This window comes from Notolabrus celidotus, chromosome 5 (assembly GCF_009762535.1).
Source record: "Notolabrus celidotus isolate fNotCel1 chromosome 5, fNotCel1.pri, whole genome shotgun sequence".
Classification (NCBI taxonomy): domain Eukaryota; kingdom Metazoa; phylum Chordata; class Actinopteri; order Labriformes; family Labridae; genus Notolabrus; species Notolabrus celidotus.
This window is the reverse complement of record NC_048276.1, coordinates 38,156,900-38,180,389: the sequence shown is the minus strand read 5'-3', so window position 1 is coordinate 38,180,389 and position 23,490 is coordinate 38,156,900. Positions and strand designations below refer to the sequence as shown.

The 23,490-nt window shown below is 39.5% G+C and overlaps 1 protein-coding gene across 1 annotated transcript; it reads left to right on the top strand.

Annotated features, from left to right (window-relative positions):
- Positions 1–1,285: 1,285 nt before the first annotated feature.
- pou2f3 (POU class 2 homeobox 3) lies at positions 1,286–23,023 on the top strand. Its single transcript, XM_034683988.1, has 12 exons — positions 1,286–1,378; positions 6,725–6,753; positions 8,640–8,741; positions 10,590–10,695; positions 11,116–11,204; positions 12,369–12,545; positions 12,806–12,947; positions 14,408–14,541; positions 18,017–18,181; positions 19,108–19,150; positions 19,433–19,547; positions 22,351–23,023. The coding sequence occupies exons 1-12, from the start codon at positions 1,330–1,332 to the stop codon at positions 22,391–22,393; spliced, it is 1,194 nt and encodes a 397-aa protein (XP_034539879.1). The 5' UTR covers positions 1,286–1,329; the 3' UTR covers positions 22,394–23,023.
- Positions 23,024–23,490: the final 467 nt, after the last annotated feature.

Below are 23,490 nucleotides of genomic sequence, written 5' to 3'. Positions count from 1 at the left end.
TTATGTTTAAGTGAATTGTAATTAATAATCAAGGTGTCTTGTTGCACGTTTTCTACTTTTTGGCACATTTTGCACAAAATAGAATAACAGCCTTTTATATATATATATATATATATATATATATATATATATATATATATATATATATATATATATATATTCATATTGCATACAATCTGTCATAACCAAACCATGTGAACCTGTCACTACTGAATAAAATTTGCTTACTGCCTGTAATCACAACTATTTACACCATGTTTACTTTTTTTAATTTGTATTCTAATTTTTTATTTATTTATTCTAATTTTCATTTACTTTATTTAAATTTACTCTTTATTTGTGAACATACTAAACATTTCTTATATGTTTGGGACATTCTTGTGTCAAAAACATCCAATGGAAATAATTTTAAACAAGTATTTACTTTAGTCAAAATATAGTTCTATTTATTCAAAATCAAGAAATCCCTGCAGCCCAAGGAGAAGTAGAAAGTAAACACATCGACTGATGTTCATTCTTGACTTTTAATACCTGCTCGAAATCAAAAAGAACAACTTTCACTCAACTTCCCTGACCAATCCACAAACAGAAAGTTATCTCAAGTGGTGAGAATAAAACATCATCCTCACAGAGCACTGTGTGGATGACTTCCCTCAGCCTTTTTGTATGGACACACACACACACACACACTCACACACACACACACACACACACACACACACACACACACACACACACACACACACACACACACACACACACACACTGTAATTTGCAGTAACTCTATTGTTGTTTTATGCAAACAGTCTGGCGCTGGATAGGACGCACTGAGGCACATGCAAATCAGCCTATCAGAGAGTGCAGGTTGATCTGCAGAGGTGAGCTTTCTCCACTTAGGAAAATGCTGATGAGCAGCCGAGGATTTCTGAAACTTTTCCTCCCAATACTTACTTCATTTTGAATAAACAAGTAGACAAACGGCAGCTGGAGAAACGCAGGCTTGTTATTCATCTGAGGTGAGTCACTCCTCCTGTACAGATCCATCAATTACTGATCATAACTTCAGTCTTTATATGTAAGCTGTATTTTACTCAGGTTTGCATGCTGCACAGGGAGATGCCTGTGCTTCCTGGGAATAACTGCTTTGCTTATGAATATTATAACTAGGGAACACACAGGAGCATGCACATTCTGTGTGATGCTGTGGAGGGGAGGGCACATTAGAATAAACTCTAGTTCATTTTCCTGGCTGACCGGAGAGCTTCATTGCCCTGCTATAGTTACAATCCTGTAGGAAAATCAGCTATATTTATCATTACAGATATTAAGATGAGCGCAGACACGGTGGAGCAGTTGGACGCTCCAGCTGATCAGGCAGGTAAGGCAATTTCACCTTCCTCAGGTAAACATCATCTTACACAGCCAGGTTCAACATAGACGTGACACAGGAATGTGTGCTGGTGATCTCCTCTGTTTATTGTCTCCGCTGGTGACTCAAAGTTTGTTTTTATTGCAAAGAGTTGATTTTCTTCTATTTTATTAGATGTGTTTCTCCAGGGAGTCACATTGACTCTGTTTCAACATGTAGTCCACATCAAAACTTGCTTTACTGTACTTTAAAAGATAACACACTGTAGATAAATATATAAACACATATCAACATATAATAACTTAAATGACTCCTTGGAGACACATTTGAATGTTATTTCAAATAAAAAATATTTCTCTATAAGGACTGCAGACGAATGAAAATCATAACAAATAATATTGTTCACAAAAAGGTAAACAGTTGAGATGAACTTTAACTTTAACATGGACGCAAATCATGATCGGTCGGGTAAATCCCAAGAACACACATATTCACATAATTCAATGTAACATATATTGCCTATTTGGTTGTATTTTATAATCACTGTTAAATTGTCCTTGTTCCTTTTTTTAAAGAAAGTTTAAGGACCATTTTATTTTTAGTTTCCGTCCTAACTCCAGTCCCTTTGAGGTCTAATGTAGTTCCAATAAAAGCTTAGCAGGCAGCCTTTTTGACATGTATCTGTTTTTGGAGGGAGCTGTGAGGTGATGGGGGACTTGTTTGTGTGTGTGTGAGAGAGAGAGAGTCTGTGTGTGTGTGTGTGTGTGTGTGTGTGTGTGTGTGTGTGTGTGTGTGTGTGTGTGTGTGTGTGTGTGTGTGTGTGTGTGTGTGTGTGTGTGTGTGTGTGTATTGTGGCAGTTGGTTGCTAGACCAGGATCCACCTGAGGCTGTTTGCAGAGATATTGTGTCTGCCCGAGGGGCTGAGGACGACAACCAGCCACAAAACAAAAACTAGGAACCAGAAAAAGTGGAACTTTTTCAGACAATAGCTGTGTGTGAGAGAAAAGAGAGAAGATCTGCTTTATAGATGTGCTAAATGTCTTTGAGGCAGTATGTGATCGTTCTGACTCTACTGTCCGTGGAGTTTCACATGAGCAGGTGTGTCTGGTGTGTTAGATTTTATTGCATTAGGATCCCCAGCCTTGTTTATGTGATCTTGTCCATGATGATAGATAAATGTTTATCACTTTGTTTCTTCTATAGATGAAAATACTCCTTTCTATTTTGGAGATGAAATGTTTGTCTATGAGATGCTGGCCCCAACTACAACACCTTTTCTATTAAAAGGGAAACTCCACCAACTCTATTGTTCAGGCATTCACAAGCAGAAATCTCAGACATGAACCAAAAACACCAGAGCTACCTGCACGAGGAGATTCCACCAGAGAGAGATGGAGAGAATGAATCGACAGCTGAAAGACAGATTTAGTTTCCACTGGAGATATTTCCCATGGAACATTTGTAATGTTGATGTTGATGTTTGCCACAATTATTTAAAACAACTTGCACACAAATCTGACTTACTCCTCACATTAGCACTGAGTGTATTTCAAACTAGTCCTCATCAAATGCAGTTTTTTGTAGTTTCTGAGTTTTTTTCTGCACCAACTACAGTCACCTATTGTGAAGATGATACACTGCATTATTTCAGCAAATTATATTTATATTTTTCATACTTTTGAAATAATTGATCTTCAGTATGAACTATTATTGTTTTGGGTAAAGAGCTACAGACAGAATAAATATGTCAGAGAGTAATGACAGTCTAAAGCAGTGGGTTGGGACCCCCTGGGGGGTTGCAAGACACAAATGGGGGGTCGTGAGATGTCTTCAAGAATGTTTTCTTTTTTTTTAAAGTTATCTAAAAATAGTCAATTTTACCCATCATAGTAAAAATATCAACAAAAATAGTTGCTAACCTTGAAATAAAACCTTGAAAATAGAAAATGTAATGAGTTTTCTGCCTCTCTTTGTTTCCAGATGACTCCTAAGTTTAGGGTTAGTGAACGGTTAATGATCAAAAGCATCAGTAGCAGCAGGTTAATTCATAACAGCACAGGAAACACAGACACATGCTCATATAGGTTGGGTCATTTTCTGCAGACCAGCTAAATGAAGACACATTAAATCACTTTGAGGGACAGTGGGGGTCACGAGTCTTTGGCACCTATTTTTTGGGGGTCGCAGGCTGAAAAGTTTGGGAACCCCTGATCTAATGCACTCATAGTTTCTGTCTTCTGATGGGTTTTAGTGAAGGTAAGGATAACACAGAGTTACTCTACACATCCTTTCTTGAGTTTAATACTTTAAAGCACTATTTGACATCTGTTGGTGCAAGTCATTTATTCTTTTTAGAATAAAACAGAATAAAACCTTGGACTTTTATGCAAACAAGATCAAGTATTGCTCATTATTATAACAGTATATTAAAGTATACATAGCTTAAAGTGCTGTTCCAACAGGACATTGGACTTGGATTCACAGAGAGACAAAGGGAGGATAACACTGAAGAACATGAGCATTTGTTTTTAGTTTAAATTGCACTTTAAGGGGCGGCCGTGGATCAGTCTCAAAGGATTTGATTCCCAGGCCCTGTTGTCCACAAGCTGAAGTGTCCTTGGGCAAGACCCTTTACCCCAAACTGCCCCTGGTGCCTGTGCTATCTTTGTGTGAATGGGATCAGTTAATACTGATGGGCTCTTTAAAGCAGCCTCTACCATCAGTGTGTGAATGTGGTGTAAACAGGTGAATGTGACATGTGATGTAAAAGAGCTCTGAGTGATCAGACGATCAGAGAGAGCAGTCCATCCTAGTCCATCCTAGTCCATCCTACCGTTTACCATTTCAAGAGCAGCATGAGAAACAGACTTTGCTGTGATGGACTTTAGTGTGTTTGTGAGGACAGGTTTTGAGCTCTGGCTTCCTGGGATCCACAGGTGATTTGCATGTCTTGGTCATTTCCATACTGGTAGTTGGTCTGTGAGGCTGGTGGTGCTGGGGGGCAGTGACATAGAAGGGTGGTGCTGAGGCTAAGAGCTTCTGAGTGTGTGTGCGTGTGTGTGTGGGTGTGTGTGTGTGTGTGTGTGTGTGTGTGTGTGTGTGTGGGTGTGTGTGTGTGTGTGTGTGTGTGGGGGGGGGGGGGGGGGGGGGGGGGTATATTTGCATGATGTGTCTTCAACAGCACACTGCCCCCTCCCGCCCCTTTCCTGCTCCCCACACACACAGTCCCAAAAGCCCAATTTGACATTCAAATGCTGAGAGCTTATCCAGCAAACCTTTGGACTCTGCGGCACGATCAGCCCTGCCCTAAACTGTCCTATGGAGTGCAGTGTTACATATCCACACATATCAATCTGCTTCTGTTATTCATGTGTGCAGTTGTTGTTGATGCAGTGCTGGATTGGTTAAAAGGCTCTGCTGTTGTACATATTTATTAACAATAAGGCAAAGTACATGTTACTGTTCTCAGGGTGTGTGTCATCATCTCCACTCTCAGGGATGGAGAGGGAACCTTGCATGTACTTCCCCTGCTTCCTTCCTCCTACCTTCAAAACTTAGGAACCAACACATCAATTAATCAATCTTTATTTGTATAGCGCCAAATCACAACAAACGTTATCTCAAGACTCTTTTACAAACAGAGCAGGTCTAGACCACTCTATGTCAAATTATGAACAGAGACCCAACACCAAGACAGGATAAGACTCAGTCTGACCCCACCTTAATCCATCATGAGCATTACACCTCACAGTATTTAGCTAGTTACAGTTGGGTCTGGAAAGAGGGATAGAGGAGAATAAGAGAGAGAGGGAGCGGTGATAGTGATGAGACGAGTAGTAGTAGCTGTTGCCTCTGGAGTCCAGCAAGTCCGTATCAGCTGGAGTCTGGAACGTCCACAGCAGGAGGACGTCTACGGCAGCTCAGAGGAACCTACAAGACAAGGGAGCTCAGGGACTCCAGAAAGGTCTATGGTTAGTAACTTTAATGGGACAGGGAGAGTTAAAGTAAGTGATGAGGGGGTTGGGGGGGAAGGGGGTGAGATAGGATCCCAGTGTGTCAGTACGGCTATTCCCCCGGCACTCTAAGCCTATAGCAGCATAACTAAGAGCTGGTCCAAGCCTGATCCAGCTCTAACTATAAGCTTTATCAAAAAGGAAAGTTTGAAGCCTACTCTTAAAAGTAGAGAGGGTGTCTGCCTCCTGGACCCTCTTGGGGGCAGCAGTCTTAACTGAACACATCACGTGGCTGCCTGTCAGTACTTACTTTCACAGGAAGCCAGAATATTCTAGCATCGCATGGAAAAGCCCCTGCTGATATTTGAACCTCCTGCTCTGTGTGAGGCGTCAGTGTGTCATGGAAAGACATGATGCTGCAGCATCAGTCACTTTGCTTTGTTGACTGCAGAATCTGTTACAGGGTGGACTGAACCATCTGCTATGTTTAGTGGTTGTGAGAGAGGCCTCAACTCAGAGAGACGCCACATTTTACTAAGTGTTCAGAGACGTGTTCATTTATTCAGACAATTAGACTTTAATGGAAGGTGATAACTCTAGTTTCGGTTTATTGTGCATCATATATTTCTGCTGCTATATTCATCTTTAAACATTTAACTTTGGACATCAGAAACAAGTGAAGGGTTCATCACAAAAACATCTTGCTACGTCTTTATTTTTTTTCATCATGTACAAATCTTGCATGAATCCAGGGGATTGTGTAGTTTTTAATAAACATTCACTTTGTTCTTTGATGGAATATCAATCAAACTGGAGTACTTTTGGTGTTTTAAGAAAGCTGTCCTGATTTTTCTAACTCACCTTTCTCTTCTGGAGTACAGCTGTTTACTTGCTCCTTACTTTTTACTGTCTTACTGAGTGCTTTGTTATTTTTCAACAAACACATGATTTCCTTATGTGTGTAAATCAACATGGAGAAACAGTCCGCTCTAGTTCTGATCCTGAAGTGATGAATTAAATCAGGAGTTTTTTCTGTTGAGTTTGTATTATTGAAATTGGAAAGGTCAGCCTAATAATAATAATAATAATAATAATAATAATAATAATAATAATAATAATAATAATAATAATAATAATAATAATAATAATACATTTTATTTAAAGGCGCCTTTCTCGGCACTCAAGGACACCACACAAATATATATATATATATATATATATATATATATATATATATATATATATATATATATATATATATATATAATAAACGCTCTCCTATCGAGATGTAATGATTGCACCTCTACTTTGTATACGGAGAAAGATTTTGTGGGGAAATAATACTCTGTCTTATCTTTAAGAGCTAATTATCATGACTCTTTTTATCTCTTTTACTTCACAGAGCATAACGGGATCGACTTCAGTCGACAGGTGAGTCACAGAATTCTTCACAACTTCACCTCCTGTTTTCAGATTCCAGTAAGTGACGTTGTGATGAATGCAGTATCTGTTGTCAGAATGGTCTGTGCATGTTCAGAGTCAGTCATGTGAATCATCAGTAGGTGAACACGCTTTCATGTTCATGCAAACATGGATACACTTCAGTTCTTCAACTGTAACATAAACATTAGATTAGATTAGATTAGAACTTTTATTTGTCCACAATGTGCCTTCGGCTTCACAGACAAACAGACAATAAAACATTTTTAGACAGGAACAGAGAGAGTGCTTGGGATTCTTCCTAGTGAATAAGGTGCTTCTGCTAATGTTGCATCACCATCTATCTGAATCAGATGACCCACAGCTCCACTACCAGTCAAAAGTCTGGACACACCTTCTCATTCAACGTTTTTTATTTATTTAAATAGTTTTTCAAAATGTAGATTAATACTGAAGACATCGAAACTATGAAAGTAGTTTGGAATTAGGAATAGGAATTATTGAATGAACCAAAAAGTGTTAAACAGAATCTGTTTTAGATTTTAGATTCTGTAAAGTAGCCCCCTTTTTCCTTCATGACAGCTTTGCACACTCTTGATATTCTCTCAGTCTGCTTCATGAAGTGGTCTCCTGGAATGGTTTCTAATGAACATGAGCCTTGTCAAGAGTTCATTTGTAGAATGACTTGCCTTCTTAATGTGTTTGAGACCATCAGTTGTGTTGTTCAGAGGTAGGGTTAGTACACAATGGATAGCCCTATTTGACTACTGTTGTAATCCAGATTATGGTAAAACCAGATTATTTCATAGTTTTGATGTCTTCAGTATTAATCTACAATGTTGAAAATAATTAAAATAAATACAAACCATTGAATGAGAAGGTGTGTCCAAACCTTTGACTGCTAGTGTATATATATTTCTTTAACACAGTCTCAGATCACAACAGGAGTTCTCTCTGTGAGGAAACATCTCTTGTCTGACTTCTTGTTCGCCCAAAATGAGACATGATACTTTTTCAGATTAATGTAGGGAGGAAGTTTAGACCTACACAGCTAAGATGCATTAAAAGAAAGCTTTGCTGAGTATTTACAGGAGAGAGGCTGAATGTGGGACTACAACTATAGCAATGTTTTTAACGGCCTAATGAGCTCTGTGGTCCAGAGGGATATGTTATACCAGGCTTTAGATTCAAAGACAATCCTAGTCCTCCATGTTTGTTTTGGGACTAGTTGATAACAGGAAAAAGATAGATTATCACAAGACTTCATGTTCCCTTTGACAGACTTAATAAAGGAGCTCAGTTGGAATATAAACAGCCCAGAGCCGTGTGAATGGTACTGAACCTTTTCCCAGGACAAAAGGTTCAACCGACTCTGAGACGGCTAACATCCTCAGGATAAACTACCTGCTCTTCCCACAGATGTCAATACTGACTGCCATCTCTATAGAAGCATCTCAAATAGTTAGAAGCTATTTGAATACTTCTCCAAACACTCTTTCTGGCAGGGAAGCACATCTCTTTCAGAGCGCGTGTTTTCAGGAAGTGCTCTGGCTTTCAGGGGTGAGGGGTTGGTGTGTGAGGGGGAGGGATATTTGCATACTGGTAGCCTCAGGGCAGGGAGAGAGTCTATCACTCTTTGTATCAGGTTTAGTGACCAAACTGGTCCTGGAGCAAGAGTCTAAACAAGTCTATGTGTGTGTGTGTGTGTTTGTGTGTACTGCCTCCATACACAACACACCTACAGTCAGACATAGGAACCCATTCACCCCTCAAATCATCTACACTTGTTTATCCAGCTCCACTAAATAAACTGTTTATCATTTTTAAATGTTAACAAGAAACATGCGCTATGGTCATGTACGGTTCTGTTTTCTTAGATTAAGAGAGAGGATATCAACGACTCACCTCATTCAATCTCCACACTGAAGACATGTCCCCTCACACAGAGCTCTTTGATGCCTGGAGGTCAGCTGACTGGGGTGAGACACAGACAAAGACCAGAATCTATTTCATATCTCTGGGTATTTTTCATCTAAGCATATCTAAGTGTACACAAAATGTCCATCATGACTGGATCTCATAGAGGTGCAGTGAAGGAGAAGAAGGAATACAAATGATCTGAAGCTATGATGCCAGTTTCCAGCTTCAAAACTCTTGTTTACATCTTAACACAAACGGTATGCATGTTTTTCTCTCGCCAGTCAGCAGAGGGCCAACAGCAACCATGTGTTCTGATAAACGGAGACAGACTTGATGTGGTGGAACAGTTCAAGTATCTTAGTGTAGAAAGTAACTTGTTAAAACCAAACCAGTCATGAACACATGAATAATCTGTTTCCTCATTTGATGCCTGTTACCGGGGCTTTGGCCTCACCTTCCATCCTGTTTTTATAAAGTCACTGAAGTGTACATTTTATATGTAACATCTGTTAGTAAGTCAGTCCATGTAGTGTCCTGTTAACTGTCTTGTGACATCCTGTCATTTTAAATCTTCTTGTTTTATGTAAGTACCTGCCTTAGGACTACGGATGAAATTTAGCTAATGTGCTAATTCTGGCATATTTACATTGAGGCGAACGTGTTGATTAATGTGTGTTGTCCTAATCAAATAAACTTAAATCAAATTAAATCAAATTAAATAAATTTAAAAAATTAAATTAATTACATTAATTAAATTAAATAAATTCAATAAAAGTAGAGGGGAATGGAAAATGTATCTGCTGCAGTTAAAAGAAACATCAGGAAGCCTGTGTTGGCTTTAAACGTTGCAAGATGGCGTCTGTGGCCCGAGAGCAGGTTCGTCATGTCTGATGAGATAACACTGATGGTCTCATAGTGATGTCATCAGAGTTATCAAAACAAACAACAAATTACTAACAAAAACACGGTAACAACTTGGAGGTGTTGAATTCAAAAGATGAGGGCATTTAACAGGCAGGCCAGGGTCTGATGGGGAAAAACCCCTCTGTGTTGCATTATGGGAAAAGTAGGATGCAGTATTCATAGATTCAGTGACTGAAGGAGGGTTTAATGTCGCTCCTGAGCATGAGTAACTCTGGTCCTAGTTGAAAGATGAGCACAGCTATAAAAAACAACAACACTTAAATAAAATGATTGACTCTGTAAGAAAGTCAAAATATGAATTGAAGAAGGAATAAAAAAATTAAAAAATTAAAAAATTAAAAAATTAAAAAAGAATAAAATAAAATAATAAAATAAAATAAAGATCAAATAAAATAAATAAAATAAATACAGAAGGACATAATAGTTAGAATTACCTTTGTAAAAAGTGCTGGGAATGAAGGAGAAAACACAGTGCATAGTGTACAGATTATTGTTCAGTGATCAGAGGGAGGAGTTGTACAGTCTGATGTCCACAGGAATGAATGACTGTTTAATGGGACTACAAGTTAATTAACTCTTTTAAAAACATGCTTTCACAACAGTGTCACACTAGAAATGAGTACTGCATATTCTGGATCACTACTATCATTATTTTTTTTTATAATAAAGAGGTGCTTTTACTTTACCTGATTTAACCCTTTAATTTAGCTGAGAGATCATTAAAGAACAAATACAGTTTACAATATCATCAATTCAATAACAAAGCAAATGAAGAAACATGAAGGTAAATATTCCGTCTGAAAATTTTTCATCAGCAATAAAACTATTGAAGATATCTGACACATATAAATGTAAGCGATGGAAGAAGTCGATTACTTCAGAACAAGTAGTGCTTGTGTAAATGTGCATTCACAGTATATTCACTTTTGACTCCACTCTGAAGCTTAGTTGTGTTTTTGTGACTTTTTGTGTGCTCTCTGCAGGAGCTCACCTCTCTCCACACCATGCAGCAGCTGGTTCTGATGCCACCGTCTCACCTGTCGTCTCCCTCCCCCTTCCTGCTGTCACAGAGCCCCACCAGCCACCAAGGTCTGAAACATACTGTGAACATTGAAATATTAAATCTACACAGCCGGGAAAAGGCCGGTCTTAAACAGCAAGCTGGAAACATGGCTTATTTTCTGGGATTTAGGCTCTCCTGGAGTACAAAAAATGTAAGAGTGGTCGGTGTGATTTTAAATATGAAAAATAATATTATGTGCCAATGTTAAATGCCAAGTTTAAGCCATGACATAGTTAGCCTAGCATTGCATCAAGACTGCAAGTAGGGGGTTAAACACTTTCTCTTTATCTACATCCCTCTCTGAAATCCTAAAGAGGTTTTAATGTTCATCCTGGCGCTACTCCTTTAAAAAACAACAACAACTCAAACCAGAAAACACAGAACATGTTATTTAAATGGTTCATAAACAGAAATGCAAACACCTAATCTGCTGTTTATCTTTGTAGCTCTCCTGCAGCAGAACCTGCTGTCCCTCCCTAGTCAGAGTCAATCAAGTCTCCTCCAGCATCAGCCTGGACTGGCTCTGACTCCACAGGTAAATCCACAACACCTCCTGTCTTTTCACATACAGCTTAAAGAACCAAGGACATCACAATGTTATCTGACTCTGACTGTCCTTACCAACTTCACTGTTAATTTGTAAAGTACAGCTGTCTATTTGGCAAGCAGACTCTAAAAACCTAAAATAGAGAACCTTTATATCACAAACCAGCAGAAAGACAGAATCAACCACTGACTGATGTCACATAGAGCAAAAGAGATATGGCTTCTTGTGTTGCCAAGTGCTCAAACAAGATAAGATAAGATAAGATAAGATAAGATAAGATAAGATAAGATATTCCTTTATTTGTCCCACAACAGGGAAATTTAAAGTGTTACAGCAGCAAAGTAGACAGTGCAAAACAGTAGAGTAAACAAGAACATACAAAATAGAAAAGATTTGCAATTTAAAAAGTAAATTAGCATATCTTAAGAAAAGTATGTACAGAACTCAATAAGTACCTTTACATATATTTACAAAACCAGGGATACTGTCTGAAATGTGCAGAGGTAACATGGGTGAATAAAAACAACGCATAGAACTCAGAAGCTTTGTAAAAAAATGTATTGCACATGTTAGGAGAGAGATGGAGTGAGATCAAGTAATATTCACTGAACAAGCTTCCCAGTGTTGTTAGGGTCTGCTGCAGGGGGTGTGACGTGTTGTCCATCAGAGAAAACTGAGGTTTAAAGATACAATACTGTACATTCGGGACTTTCTGAGGATGTCCTTTAAAGTGCACATACAGTAAGACCTTATACTGTCAATGGTACCATCTTTGTCTGTGTGTTCATTGTCAGCAAAAACTGAAAGCTCAAGTTAACAGCAGAAATCCAAAATCTTAAAATGTGGCAAGGCAAGGCAAGGCAGCTTTATTTGTGTAGCACATTTCATACATGAGGGCAACTCACTGTGCTTAACATTACAACATTAAAAGCATTGGAAACATTCAAACAAGCATACAAGAGCACAATTACAATGACAAATATAATAAAACATAGAAAAGAAAAGGGAAATTAGAAATACATTAAAACATTTAATTAAAATTTGCATTCAAAGCAAGTTTTAAAAAAAATGTGGCCAAGTAAAGTTGTAAGAACATGTTAGTTTGATTCCAGCATATCTACTTTCAACCTCCTGTGATTGTTCTCTGAGCAGGTTATGAGTCGCTCTGGTCTGGCAGGACCGTCTATGGAGACCCACATGGACATGTCCCACCTGCAGATGCCCAAACTCATGTCAGTCCCACCACAGGAGGAACCCAGTGATCTGGAGGAGCTGGAGCAGTTTGCCAAAGCATTCAAACAAAGACGCATCAAACTGGGGTTCACTCAGGTAATGTCCAGGAACATTTAAACCAGCTTCCTAGCAATATGTTCTTATGCGGACACTTATATTAAAACTAAGTAACTTACATCTAATGAAATATAAATCCTAAGACAACATTCATCTTGGAAACGTTGAGATAAATCTGAGCTGAAGGTCCCTCTCAGAGTGAAGAGTTCAGAGCAGCATGTCTTCTTTATGACAGATATATTGTTCTTATGACGTCTGACACTTTACCATGAGAGAGTTAACATGTTATCTTATCACAGGGAGATGTGGGCCTTGCAATGGGAAAACTGTACGGGAATGACTTCAGCCAGACTACAATCTCTCGCTTTGAGGCTCTCAACCTGAGTTTCAAAAACATGTGCAAGCTCAAACCTCTGCTGGAGAAATGGCTGAGTGACGCAGGTATGTTTATGTTTGTTTATGTTTATTTATTTGCACAGTTGAAAAAATACACACAAACAAGAACAAAGATAAATAATATAGAGTGCAGGAAGAGGCAGAAAACTCAGAGAGCTTATTTGAAGCCTCCACCCAAATAATGTTCGAATATCACAAATTAATTAAAAATACTAAATTGACACATAAAGACAAGAGTTGATGCTAAAAATAAAATAACACAAAAATGTACCAAATTAACAATTAATATAAATACAGTTATTCATAAGTACAAAATCAGAATATGATGTGTATGGACACCTGTCGATGGGTGTGTGGTTGAGCATTATGAGTAAAATGAAATAACAGTGGTCAAAGTTTTTTCGAGCATCTTTTATAACATTTAAAACAGTTTTTCGCCACTTTGGGATAAATACTCCAGAATTTGCTGCCCCTGAAACATATCGAGAATTGACTTCTACAAGTAAAACATTCAGGAGGATGAAGAAAGTAAGTTTGACCAGTTGAGTAAGAGTGGACCTGTGAATTTAATTTGAAGTAAGACTTGAAGTGATCAGGGATATTCCCTTCACGTTGTATTTTATACCAAAGAAAACACATATTTGAGAGACATTGATGTTGTAAATATTAAGAAACTGGAGTTTCTGAAACAAAGGAGCAGATGAGACGTGTGGCTTCCATTGAGTTTCCATCCTAACAAAACGTTTCTGAAGGAGCAACATTTTATGGAGAGTCGTAGGAAATGCCCAAACTGTATTACAAAATGAAAGATATGGATAAATGAGGCTGTAATAAAGAGTGAGAAGACAATTGGTGATAACATGATGACTAATCCTTCTTATAATACAGAGAGATTTATTCGTTTTTCTGCTAACCCAATCGATTTGTTCTTTCCAACTCAGATTCTCACTAACAAAAACTCCAAGGAATGTAGTTGCTGATACCTGAGGCATCTCAACAGAGTCAATATGAATTTTAGACAAATCCTTAGGTTTTTTTTACCACTAAAAATGATAAAATTAGATTTTTTTTAATATTCAAAGATATTTTATTTAACCTAAACCAGTTTACAGATAACCCAATATAAGCATTCCTCATCAACAAATTAAAATGTAAGGTAATAACAAGGGTTTCATTTTTTTTTACCATTCCACTGATACGTCTGCTTTTAAGTGCAAAGGGGGGAAAAAGCTGAAAGCATATTAAAGAAAATGAACATTTGGGATAAAATATAAATTCAGACATTTCTTGACTTTCATTAATTGTAATAACTGTGAGTGTCTTAGTAGTTACAGTTTAATTATCAAGGTGTATTTGTATCAAACATTTCTTCCTTGTACTGCTGCCATCAGTGTTCTGATCCATAATAGCTGTATGTATGCCGTCCTCTTAAAGTCAGGGCTTTAATGTGAATGTGACTTGCTGTCAGAAACAGTAATTAATGTCCAGATTTGTCTTTGCATTAGAAAACTCGCCCTCTGACTCGATGAGCAGCAGCACCTCCCTGCCTCCTCTGATAGAGGGCTACGGACGCAAACGGAAAAAGAGAACGAGCATTGAAACCAACATCAAGATGACTTTGGAGAAGCGTTTCCATGACGTGAGTTAACCTGTTCTCTGTACAGCAGTGAGATTTGTCTGTTTAATTATAGAGTTTACTACAGAATAGAAGTTAGCAGAATAAAGTCAAACATGTTCTGCTCACATCCATCCACCTGTCTGCACCTGTCTGTACCTCTGTCCCAACACTCTTTTTATATTGCTGCTTACTGGTGGTTTAGCTAAATTCTAACAACCTGCAAATTATTCCCATCAGCCTCTGCAGGATTTTATGATTATTGCTAACTAACTAACTAATAGAAGCAATTAGCATGACAACAAGGTAAACTAAGATGAGAGCTGCTAGAAATCTTACCAGCTGAAATCCAATATTAAAGATGTTGTCTTCAGGGGGTCAGCCCTATGTTCCCACAGCCCACTGGTCCCACAGCCCAATGGTCCCACAGCCCAATGGTCCCCCATTTCTAGGACATTTTCAAAATTAGGTCTTGTGTTCCTACATGTTCCTTCAATTCAAGCTCTCTCCTCCCACAAGATGTTTTGGAAGCACTTTATAGTAAATGAATGAATGAATGAATGAATGAGTCATTATATTTCGATCAGCAGCAGCAGAAATCATCACAATCACAATTATTACAGAAAAAATAAAATAGGCTGATCTAAAAGGGTTTCAACTGAAGCAGAGTTTATAGATGCCGAACCCTTGTTTTCATATTCATAAGTCACACAAACAAAACCAGAGAAGTACAAATAGGCATACAGTATATACATGTGATACAATCACATGCTAAATATATGCATATACAGACATATACAAACATACATATTTACATACATACACACACATGCATATGTTCCTGCAAACATATGTACATACATAATGTATCTACGTAACTTATGTGTCTACGCGTCAGAGTCCAGTCCCACCCTGTCGGGGTTCTTTTTCCCATAACAACCTGCTAACCATACATTATCACGCTTATTACCCGGCTATTAATTTTAAATACAAACATGTTGTTAAAAACATTGACTAAAGATGATTTTATTGATTTAAATGATTTATGTTTACCGTTTTTAAAAATAGTCCCAGTGATTCCTCGTCAGTGATGGTTCCATGGTGATGGATTCTTCTCTGCCTGTTGTGGTGGATTGAACATGAAACTGTCCTCATTCAGCTCTCCTTCTTCTCTGAGCTCTGTGGTTCACACACCTTTAAAAAGAAACTAATGTCACAACTTTGAACCCTGCTGCTATCATCACCACCGCTCATGGTTTAACTTTCTTTGGAGAGATCGCTAACCTAAAGTTTCTCTCACCTGCTCCACTCCTTCATCATATTGATGGACAGGATCCAATATGGAAACGTCTGTAGCCTGCTGATTTAGCATGCTAACCGAAGCTAACGTTTTAACCTCACCTTACGGTCTATGGTGTCAACAAGCAGAAGCTAAATGTGTCTGAACTCTTCTCTGTGGATGATTTGACATGACGTGTCAATCAATCAATCAATCAATCAATCAATCAATCTTTATTTGTATAGCGCCAAATCACAACAAACGTTATCTCAACACGCTTTTACAAACATAGGAGGTCTAGGCCACTCTATGTCAATATATATTTAATCTATCAGAATATATATCTAAAAAATGAAATGTTCATCAGAGACGACAGATTGGCCATAATTCTCCTGTCAGCCACCACCTCCACAGGGTCCAGGACTGAGCTGGCCTTCTTCACCAGTTAGTTCAGTCTTGCTCTCCTGTATCCTGTCCGCCCACAGCAGGTGAAATCCTTCCAATATGGCGTTTGTGTCCGGTGTTAGCTCTGTTAGCATGATGCTACTCTGGTGCTGTGTTAGCTCGTCCACCTTATCGTAGATAGATCTTACATTCCCCATAACGTAGGGTGGAAGGACAGATCCATGTCGTCTTTTCTTAGCTTGCACCTCAGTCCCAGCACGTCATCCTTGCCTCCTTCTCCTCAGCTCACAGGGAACATCGGGCCTAGTATCGTTTAGCATCAACATGCTACGGGCAGCTAACAGCTGATCTCGTATGTGATCAGTTTGTCTCTGGTGTTGCTCATGTTAGTGAAAGTTAATAACCGCTATCAAGGGGTTTTGAAAAATCTGAATCAAGCTTCTTACACAGCCGGAAAATCAGTAAGAAAGACGGGTAATAATGTTTTATATTTTTCAAATATATTATTTTTACATTTTGGAAAAAAACTTAGAAATGTTGGAAAATAGGGCTGTGGGAACATGTGGGAACATAGGGCTGTGGGAACGTAGAGCTGTGGGAACATAGGGCTGTGGGACCATAGGGCTGTGGGAACATAGGGCTGTGGGACCATAGGGCTGTGGGACCATAGGGCTGTGGGAACATAGGGCTGTGGGAATGTAGGGCTGTGGGAATGTAGGGCTGTGGGAACATAGGGCTGTGGGACCATAGGGCTGTGGGACCATAGGGCTGTGGGAACATAGGGCTGTGGGAACATGTGGGAACATAGGGCTGTGGGAACATAGGGCTGTGGGAACATGTGGGAACATAGGGCTGTGGGAACATAGGGCTGTGGGACCATAGTGCTGTGGGAACATAGGGCTGTGGGAACATAGGGCTGTGGGAACATGTGGGAACATAGGGCTGTGGGAACATAGGGCTGTGGGACCATAGTGCTGTGGGAACATAGGGCTGTGGGAACATAGGGCTGTGGGAACATAGGGCTGTGGGAACATAAGGCTGTGGGAACATGTGGGAACATAGGGCTGTGGGAACATAGGGCTGTGGGAACATAAGGCTGTGGGAACATGTGGGAACATAGGGCTGTGGGACCATAGGGCTGTGGGAACATAGGGCTGTGGGAACATGTGGGAACATAGGGCTGTGGGAACATAGGGCTGTGGGACCATAGTGCTGCGGGAACATAGGGCTGTGGGAACATAGGGCTGTGGGAACATGTGGGAACATAGGGCTGTGGGAACATAGGGCTGTGGGACCATAGTGCTGCGGGAACATAGGGCTGTGGGAACATAGGGCTGTGGGAACATGTGGGAACATAGGGCTGTGGGAACATAGGGCTGTGGGACCATAGTGCTGCGGGAACATAGGGCTGTGGGAACATCGGCTGTGGGAACATTGGGTTGTGGGACCATAGGGCTGTGGGAACATCGGCTGTGGGAACATCGGCTGTGGGAACATCGGCTGTGGGAACATAGGCACGCTCCCATCTGTGGATATTAGCATCAGCTGCTGTGCTGCTAGCTAGCATGGCTGAAGTGAAACTCAATGTGGCCATTGAGTGACCACAAATATCAAAGCAGAGTTAAAAGTGTCCAGATACTGGCTTTTAATGCTTCAACAGAACAGCTGTATGTATTATAGTTACATTATGAAGGTTAAAAAGTCATGTCATGGATGAATCTCATAGATACCTCCGTGGTTGCTGAGCAGTCATCAGCTCATAGATGTCCCATGCAGCATTTAAAATATAAAATCATGAATACTTCTGTTTTTCAGAACCCCAAGCCCAACTCAGAGGAGATAACTCTGATCTCAGAGCAGCTGTCCATGGAGAAGGAAGTGGTCCGGGTTTGGTTTTGTAACCGGCGTCAGAAGGAGAAGAGGATCTACTGCCCGGTGTCGAGCTTATCGGTGAAGTCACACAGCTATAACTCCAGAATGGTTAGCTGTCCAAACGATCAATCTCATTAATGTAGAGACATGTAGGATAGGAAATATGATAAAAGGGAGTACGGTGTATAAAACCTAATGAGCTGTCAATAAAAGATAGGCCAGAGTTCTAAGAGGAATGGTGATGGTTGCATGCACACAGTCACAAGCACAGAAGAAAAAGGTTTTCTTTCTTTTCTTTTGCTGCAAGAATAAATTGCATTAATATTTGACAGTTTGTGACAAACATGACACAAACCAGAAATATATATGCAGACAAGAGAAAAAAAAGAAAGAAAAAAAGAGAAGAGAAAAAGAAAAAAGAGAGAGAGAAAAAAATAAAAGAATAAAAAAAATAAAAAATAAAAATAAAAATAAATAATAAATAAATAAATAAAAAATAAAACCTAATGAGCATACCACCAAGCTGGGGTCTGGAGTGGTTAGCCTAGCTTAGAATAGAGACTGTCAGCAGTGGGAAAGCGCTAACATGGCTCTTTACAAAGTTTACCTCAATACCTCCAGTACACATCTGAATATCTTCAATGGACCAATAGTTTAAAAATGTTTGGGGCTAAACAACGATTTATCTAGGGCTCAGAGCATCTCTGACTTTAAAGAAATTGTCCAAAAGGTCTGTAAAAAGGTTTTGGTATTATTCTTTGGTAGGTACCGAACCATTTCCATCACATTATTCTTTCCTGCAGAGATGGACTGATTGTTAACGGATACTTTTTGATGTCAAATCTAACAAACAAAAGGAACTTTCACTGCTGGTTTGGACAAACAGTTTTCCTTTGAGCTCATGGTTATTCAAGTGCAGATGAGATAATCTCCTGTGGGTGATGATATGTTAAATATGGAGATCATTGGTTAAAAATAAATGACTATTAAAGTACTGTTTTTAAGTTTTGTTGTCCATTCTCAAACTTTTCCAGGCTTCATCATCCAGACCCTACAGCCCCCTGGCTTCAGGTGGAGGCAAGTACTGTTTTCACTGATTCACTCTAACGATACATAGACTAAGGTTGACTTACACTCAAGGTAACTCTATGAAATAGTATCGTATGTTACAATAAGTTACGATACGATGCATCTTTATTGTCCCATTTTAGGGATTTGTGTTAGACTCTGCACATTTGGCTTTTAGGTTTATTCCTTACTTTAGTATTTGAAAACATGAGAGTGATTCATTTATTTGACTTTATCTGGGTCTCTGCCTGTTTGTGCATTTTCAGTGAAATTTTGACCTTTTCTTTGCAGTTTCATCAAATTCCTCTCCAAACAGCTTAAGTCGTGAAGCTTCTCCCAACAGTCTGTCCGCAGCCGCCGTCTCTTTATCGTCTCAGGTCAACGCGGCTTCATACAGCTCACCAGGGTAAGAACATCCACAGTAACAGCTTACCGTAAACACGTTTAAAGCTATCAGGATGTGGAAGCTCTGAGCCGTGGGAAAAAGATTTCACTGTTTTATTTGCTGTAAATAAGTTCGCTTCAGATGCTTTCCTCATCTCCACTGTTTTTTATGTTAAGGTAAGCAGCAGTGAACTTCTTACTAGCTAATACAGTAACTTCATACTAATTTCATAGTGGCATTGGTTCTCCAATCTAACCCCCAAAATCCACAGGATGCACTGCGTTATGTCTGCACCGCGCACAGCACAGCGGTTACGTTCCCATTACATTCCGATACGCCCAGCATGTGTCAATCTGCACAGAAAAGAACGACCTGGACAGGAAGTCAGGCACAAGGATTGCATGCAACATCCGCCAATTTCAAAATAAAACATCAAGTACGTACTCCCAATCGTTTAAAGATCGTATAGATCAGAAATACTCATCGGTTAGGGGGCGTGTCCACTGCCTGTGTTTTTGGTGCTGGCAGAGCCGGTTTTCTATACAAACTCAATGTGATTCAGCATTTTCAATGCTCAGCACCCTCAGCACAAAAACGCTCTCAGTGTCAGCTGATTTATGCCGCAGCGCTCTGAGCACTCTCAATTGACAATAGTTCAACTTTTGGAACATCGCACTCATCAATGTCACTTCTTGATCACCGACCAATCAGAATGAAGAAGGGGTGAGAGTACTGCAATCATCTTTGTCAACACAATGGCAGATGTCTGTGCAGAGGAGAAAAGTCATTACATTTGTCCAGATATAGTTTCCTGGTTTAGAGCTGCTGATGCTCTGACACCATCTCTATCAATATATTTAAAATTTCATGTTAAAATGCCGTTGAATGAAAGCATGTATGAAGCATACAGAGCATTTTAAAACAGACTTTTTTTGGACTTTCGTTACCTAGTAATAGTAAACGCTGGTGATAAGCTCTCTGAAACTGAGGTTATGGGTGCTCACAGTGCAAAAAACGGCGGCAGTGGACACGCCCCCTTATGGATGTAAGCTACAAAGCCACATATCAGTAATCCATGTCAACTACAACAGGACATTGAGATGATCCCTGTGTCAGAAGGTAACAGGACTTTAAGATGATCACTGTGTCAGAAGGTAACAGGACTTTAAGATGATCACTGTGTCAGAAGGTAACAGGACTTTAAGATGATCACTGTGTCAGAAGGTAACAGGACTTTAAGATGATCACTGTGTCAGAAGGTAACAGGACTTTAAGATGATCACTGTGTCAGAAGGTAACAGGACTTTAAGATGATCACTGTGTCAGAAGGTAACAGGACTTTAAGATGATCACTGTGTCAGAAGGTAACAGGACTTTAAGATGATCAGTGTGTCAGAAGGTAACAGGACTTTAAGATGATCACTGTGTCAGAAGGTAACAGGACTTTAAGATGATCACTGTGTCAGAAGGTAACAGGACTTTAAGATGATCACTGTGTCAGAAGGTAACAGGACTTTAAGCACATGATTAAAGCACAAAAGTAATGGAATACTATCCAAATGATTCAACCACAGAAAGGCTCTGTGGCCTGTTGTTTGCATGTAGTTCTCTCTATGCTGGACCCAGCTGATCCTGCCTGCCCTGAGCTGGTGCTACATTCCAACACGCGTCCTGTGGACCAGGGCGCAAGCCGTGACGCTGACGGAACGCGGTGCACACGGATCCTGTGGATTTTCGGGGTTATGCTAGACAAGAGATCTTTATTCTTTATTCAGATCCCCATTAGCTTCCACAAAGTGGTCACTAGTCTTTCTAGGGTCCACACATAACAACAATAAAAAACAGTAATTTAAGGCCTCACAATTCAAAACATTGTAAAAAGATATAATAAAATATTACTGAACATGAAACAAAATAACCTAAAAAGAGAAATAGAAAAGAATACAAAAGAATTCAAAAACAGTCAGAAGATCACAACAGATAATAATGGAATCTACTTAAAGCTTAAAACAAATCTTTTGATGACTTTTTTAAAAGACATTTTGTCCTTGAGTTTTCTGTTTGCGATGGGAACATAGACTGTAAAAATAACGGATGAGGTATTCGTGACATCAGCCATCTGTTTCTGAAGTGCTGTTTTGGGGCCAATTATCAGTGGCAGCCATATTGGAAATGTTGAACTCAACATAACTGCTGTCGAGCGATTGTGAGGTAAAGAGGCGGGCTTTGAGCCTCCTAGCTAACAGCTACAGTGTTCCCACCTGTCAATCAAGTCAACTGTGCCTCTCGGAATGGAAAACTCGTAATCTTAATATCTTTGAAATTACCGCACTATGAAAAAATCTCACCCCCTGTACAGTGTGTGCTGATCAAGGACTGAGCTATCCAGACTACACTCGTCTTTTGAACCAGGCTGTAAACATGTTTACTTCTGCTGTAAAGATTGGCTTATTTGAATTGGTGTCTATGAGGTTTCCAATACTTCTGGAGCCAGCCTTAAGAGGATGAACTGCAGTTTTTAGCACTTCCACATTGGACTCATATTTTTAGACCGAAGGCTGCTGCTTGGATGGGAAGCATAATCCAGGCAGTAAAACCACTATATAATACAGTTTGCATCAAGGAATTTGTCCTTGGGCTTGGTAAGGCCAGGTGCTCCGAACTTACTTGACACATAGTATGCTTGCGGCACAAACCTATGTACACCAGAGATCTGATAATTCTATTTACAGAAACTGTGGACCACTTCTTTGTTTATGAAACTATCCTGCTTTCATACCCACGTTTTCTTTCTCTTATATTGTCTCTCTTTCTGTTTTTTCAGGTCTTGGTACCGCGCATGGACTCCAGCCACCTATCATCACTGAAAAACACGAACTGTATCATATAAGGATTTTTTTTGTGTGCGTGAGAAGGATTTAATCTTTAACAAGATACAACGGAGTATCGCAATGTCCCTGTTGTGAACAGGGTTCCTACTACATGCTCAAAACCATAGAAGGAAACAGAACAGCAGCACACAACACACTGCTGTAAACAAACACTCTCGTGCACAAGTCCAAACAGCCCCCAGCTGTTTGATCTGTGCTCATGTGACTCTTTACACTAAACATGCTAAACAGATAGAAAAGCACACAGATGACAGTTTAACTCTGGTGGGAATTTGACATGACTCAGGTAATCTGTCTTAATGTTTCAAGCAGTTCTTTACACAAAGTTTATGCTGCACCTCAATGTTCTTGTTCATAGCTGTTATGTGTATTGATAATCAAATAGTTAGAGTTGTGTGTCGTGAATTTGCTGCGATCTTTAATTATGTACTGCTAGCCTGTATAAATAAATAAGCAGTCAAAACAGAGGGACTTACATCTTACATCCTTTGCTGGTGCAAGTTGCACCTTTCATTGAAATCTTGTATCAGCGAACAGAACAGGTTTGGATTTGGTTATTTATTTTTCTATCTGTAGATCTGTTTTATTAAAACGTGGGTTATGTCACTGCAGCTTCATTTGATTCATTAAGATATTTGTGTACCTGCGGCTGTGGCTCAGTGGGTAGAGTGGGTCGTCTCTCAATCTGAAGGTTGGCGGTTCAATCCCAGCTCCTGCAATCACTGAAGTGTTCTTTGGCAAGACACTGAACCCCAAACTGCTCCCACTGTTGTTCAGTGGTGTGTGAATGTGTATGAATGAGATCAACACTGATGGTCCCTTACTGTAGCAGCCTCTACCATCAGTGAGTGAATTGTGGTGTGAATGGCTGAATGTGACGAGTAGTGTATGTCAAGTCAAATGTATTTATAAGGCACACTTTAAAACACAGCAGAAGCTGACCAAAGGGCTGTACAATGCATGAAAAATCAAAAATAGAATAAAAAAAAACAATGTGAGACCAAACCAAACAATTATTGAAAAAGAGACAAAAGAAGAGAACACAGCATTGAGAGTGTAAACCTATTCAGGGC

Bases quoted from the DNA above. Each gene is read 5' to 3' on its own strand.
- pou2f3 (XM_034683988.1), top strand. From the start codon at position 1,330: ATGAGCGCAGACACGGTGGAGCAGTTGGACGCTCCAGCTGATCAGGCA. The intron at 10,696-11,115 runs GTCTGAAACATA...TTATCTTTGTAG, and splicing joins GAGCCCCACCAGCCACCAAG to CTCTCCTGCAGCAGAACCTG. The intron at 12,948-14,407 runs GTATGTTTATGT...TCTTTGCATTAG, and splicing joins GAAATGGCTGAGTGACGCAG to AAAACTCGCCCTCTGACTCG.